Source organism: Ailuropoda melanoleuca, unplaced genomic scaffold (genome assembly GCF_002007445.2).
Source record: "Ailuropoda melanoleuca isolate Jingjing unplaced genomic scaffold, ASM200744v2 unplaced-scaffold4334, whole genome shotgun sequence".
Classification (NCBI taxonomy): Eukaryota; Metazoa; Chordata; class Mammalia; order Carnivora; family Ursidae; genus Ailuropoda; species Ailuropoda melanoleuca.
Window position 1 is genome coordinate 1 of NW_023215326.1, and position 4,390 is coordinate 4,390.

General features: G+C 36.1%; 1 protein-coding gene across 1 annotated transcript; it reads left to right on the forward strand.

The window, feature by feature from the left end:
• The first annotated feature begins 317 nt into the window (after positions 1 to 317).
• Positions 318 to 4,100, forward strand: LOC117799126 (E3 ubiquitin-protein ligase listerin-like). Its single transcript, XM_034651579.1, has 4 exons — positions 318 to 573; positions 1,028 to 1,265; positions 1,827 to 1,901; positions 3,784 to 4,100. The coding sequence occupies exons 2-4, from the start codon at positions 1,069 to 1,071 to the stop codon at positions 4,031 to 4,033; spliced, it is 522 nt and encodes a 173-aa protein (XP_034507470.1). The 5' UTR covers positions 318 to 573; positions 1,028 to 1,068; the 3' UTR covers positions 4,034 to 4,100.
• Positions 4,101 to 4,390: the final 290 nt, after the last annotated feature.

The following is a 4,390-nucleotide window of genomic DNA, read 5'->3' on the forward strand; positions in this document are numbered from 1 at the left end:
CCTGGGATCGAGCCCCACATCAGGCTCCTCTGCTATGAGCCTGCTTCTTCCTCTCCCACTCCCCCTGTTTGTGTTCCCCCTCTCACTGGCTGTCTCTCTCTCTTTCAAATAAATAAATAAAATCTTTAAAAAAAAAAAAAAAGAAAGAAATAGCATTTCAGAATAAATGGATTGATTCTAATTCTTAGTATTTAATTTTTTTAAAAATTATTTTGATGTAAAATGTATAAATGTCTCCTGAGACTCTACACTTCAACTGCTTTTTGTTTTAAAATTTAGAGAACTGAGAGTTCTTTATTGCCTTGATTAATGGTGTTCTGGTAGATGTCAGCTTACCTATTTCATTTTTGTTTCTTCAGACAACAAGTGAGAATCATGCATTGTATTCTGTTCCACTTGTACAACTGTTTGCCTGTGTCAGCTGTGATTTGGCCTGTGAACTCAGTGCTTTTTTCGATTCTGCAACTCTGGATACCATTGGCAATCTCCCTGTAAATCTAATCAGTGAATGGAAAGAATTTTTCTCCCAAGGCATCCACAGTTTGCTGTTACCTCTTTTGGTGACTGTTACAGGCAAGTGAAAGGGGAATCATAGTGGGATTCATTGCAAATGACTAGTTGAAAAATTCAGAACAAAAACTTTGGCTGCTTAAGTCAAACAGTACAGAATAGTGAAGAAAAGAACTTGAGAGAAAGCTTGGCATCTCAGAAGCATCATATATGCTTCTGTTTTACAGACAAGAATTGAAAACTGGCAAAGTATCCAAAGACTATTGCAAGTTAAAATAATAGTAATTCAGATAACCTGAGTAGATTATTTATAACTCCGACTTCTCTTTTTTAAGGATGAGATAATAGAAGTTATGATTACTTTTAAGATTACATTAAACAGTTTCTAGCGAGGACTGCTCTACTGTTTGTCAGTTTTTTATTTCATTTTCTTAAATGACATTTGACCTTGAATCAGTCAAGTTCTATTACTCACTTTGTTTTGGGATGTGCATGTTTCTTTCCTTTTTGTCCTCAGAAGAAAGTGAAGATACATCTGAAACATCCTTTCAGAATGCAATGCTGAAGCCCATGTGTGAAACACTAACATATATCCCAAAAGACCAGCTGTTAAGTCAAAAACTCCCTTCAAGATTGGTTGCTGGCCAAAAAACAAACTTACCAGAATATCTCCAGACATTGTTAAATACGTTGGCCCCATTACTCCTCCACAGAGCTCGACCTGTGCAAATTGCTGTTTACCATATGCTATACAAGTAAGAATTCTTCCAGTTGAATCAGTGTTGTGGTGGTTCAAAAAATAAACAAAATAAGGGGCGCCTGGGTGGCACAGCGGTTGAGCGTCTGCCTTCGGCCCAGGGCATGATCCCAGCGTTATGGGATCGAGCCCCACATCAGGCTCCTCTGCCATGAGCCTGCTTCTTCCTCTCCCACTCCTCCTGCTTGTGTTCCCTCTCTCGCTGGCTGTCTCTATCTCTGTCGAATAAATAAATAAAATCTTAAAAAAAAATAAACAAAATAAAAAAGAATATATATGTAGTTTTAACCCTTGGTCATTAAAAAAAAAAGTCAAAGTAAAAAAAAAAAAGTGAACTTGACCATGCATTTTAATAACAGGGATGCCAAATTCTGGATCATTTAGGTCACTGTTCTCTATACACAGTTTACATTTAGGTAGTCCGGGCCGTAGGTGATTATTTCAGAAAACAGTCATTTAAAAATATACTCATTACAAAGTAAGTATTGGTCTTTCTGCTCTTGAGCATGCTTTAACAATGAACTGTTGAATGTGTTATAATATATATTCTCATTTGTAGATTGATGCCTGAATTACCACAATATGATCAGGATAATCTAAAGTCATATGGAGATGAAGAAGAAGAACCAGCCTTGTAAGTTTTTTTAATAACTTGTTTTATTAAATTCTCAAAATCCACCTCACTTGTAATAACTTTAGAAGATGGATAAACATACAAGCTCTAAATTTAGAGTATATATTCATTCAGTAGGTCTTTTAAAGTCATCTATAAGATAAAAATGAAAGTTAGAGTCCAGCCACAAAGATAGTTCCTCTCTGTTTCTCCTAAATCATATTTTCAGTTTGCTACTATTTAGCAGAACTTTCTTTGACCACATGGTATCTGTGGAAAGAGTATATCAATTCACGTATCTATTGAGTACGCACGTTGTGCAAAGTATTAAATGCCTAGGGGAGAATATGGTGTTTGGTAATTGTTCTTATTCATAAGGAGCTTATAATCTACTGTAGACGACATTTATAATAGAAGACTGTGTGTGGCAGGTGCCACGGAAAAGGATAGATAGCATGCTGGGGGAACACGACTGCCGCGCACCGGAAGGGAAGGCTTTTTCTTGAGGAAGAGACAGTTGTGCTGGATCTGTGAAGTTAGGTAGCACTTCAGCGGGGCAGAGAAGACCGTATAAATTAAGGGAATACCATGTGCGAAGGCGTGAGTGTTCAGAATGTGCTGGGGAGTGTTGAGTAGTTGCCACTGAACATATTTTTTATTGTCTATATCTTCCTTCACTGGAATAGAAGCTTTGTAAAGTCAGGAATTTTTGTCTCTTGTTACCGACTATATTCATAGCATTCAGAATGGTACCTGGTCTAACACAGATTCATGAATACTGCTCATTTGTTTAATAAAAGGATAAATGAACGAATATAGGTGGAATAGGCAGGGAAGGTATAGTGAAAAATAAAGCTGGAAGGGTACCTAAGATAATGAAGGGCCTTAAAAATTACATTTTCTGGGATTTAGGGCATTATTTGGTAGAAGATGGGAAAAGTACCAGCTGATTCTGGCTATGGTATGAATCATAAATTATACGAAGAAGCACAGGGAGGTGGAGACCTTTCTAGAAACAGTAACTATGCATGGAAGACAGCATGGAAATGAAGAGATACGTGAGCTGGTATTTGTAAAATCCAGTGACTGTTGGTATGAAGTAGAGAAGGGTTGGTACATGGGATAGTGGTGTTGAAGGTAAAAATTCAAGGGCAGAAGCTTGAAGACCTGTGTTTATGGGCTGGGAAAACGAAGCTACAAGGGAAGAAATGCAGAGGCGAAAGGAGAGAACTGAGCTACAATGTCACAGTTTGACAGGATATACACAAGTATTTCACTTTTTGAGGATCTCCTAAGTGCATCTGAAAGTGTTAATGAGTGCAGTAGTTCAGTAAAGAAGAAAATTAATTTACTTTGCCATGAATTAATATGAATATTTAATTTACTTTCCTGAAAAGACATACAGTCTTATGTTTTTTACTCTTTATAAGGATCTGGTAGGACCTGGTATCCTTCATCATGAATCCCTGACTAGCTGAGGGACTTGAGATTAATCATTTAGCCTCTCTGGGTGTGTGATATTTTTTTTTTTTCCATCCGCAAAACAGAAGGTTGAAATACATGTTTTCTAAAAGGCTCTTTCCTTAAAGTGCTACTAGAGCTTATATTTTGTAGGATTTTTCATATATATTTTAAATATATAAATATGAAAATATTTTACGTATTTATGAATATAAAATTTGTTTTGTGTTTACATATGTTGATGTATTTGTAATTAAATATATTTAATTTAGCAGAATTAGCAGTTAAAATTAGCAGTTGAAACTGAATCTGTAAAGGGGACTTTTAAAATGGTTTTTGGAAAATAGAGAAAGATTTTTCTAAAATGCTCAAAGTCTATACATGCTGTCAGTTTTTTAAGGGATAAGTTATGAAGAAAATTGTGTTTAATATTGATTCATAGGTCACCACCGGCAGCGTTGATGTCTCTTCTTAGCACTCAGGAGGACTTGCTAGAAAATGTTTTGGGGTGTATTCCTGTTGGACAGATAGTTACTATTAAGCCACTGAGTGAAGACTTCTGCTATGTTCTGGGATACCTCCTCACCTGGAAATTAATACTTACTTTCTTCAAAGCTGCTTCATCTCAGGTAAATAAGTACATGATAACTTTTGACAGTTATGTCCTCTGTGTGTTTCTGTTACTGTTCTGAACCCTTTGTTTCCCCCTTTTTGAAAAAAGGAAAAATGCCTCATATTTTAACCTAATCTTTTCTGGCTAACTTCAGACATTCTGCTAAATTTATTTCTGTCCCTTAACTTCCTTATCCACACNCGAAAATGCCTCACATTTTGACCTAATCTTTTCTGGCTAACTTCAGACATTCTGCTAAATTTATTTCTGTCCCTTAACTTCCTTATCCACACACACACACACACACACACACACACACACACACACACACACAGTTTTTTGCAAAAGTAATCTCTGGAATGTGCTTGAATCAATTTTTTTTCCTAACTGAATGTAACCACCAAGTCCTTTAATTGCGGGAAACAAGATTTATATA

Bases quoted from the DNA above. Each gene is read 5' to 3' on its own strand.
- LOC117799126 (XM_034651579.1), top strand. From the start codon at position 1,069: ATGCTGAAGCCCATGTGTGAAACACTAACATATATCCCAAAAGACCAG. The intron at 1,266-1,826 runs GTAAGAATTCTT...TCTCATTTGTAG, and splicing joins GTTTACCATATGCTATACAA to ATTGATGCCTGAATTACCAC. The intron at 1,902-3,783 runs GTAAGTTTTTTT...ATTGATTCATAG, and splicing joins GAAGAAGAAGAACCAGCCTT to GTCACCACCGGCAGCGTTGA.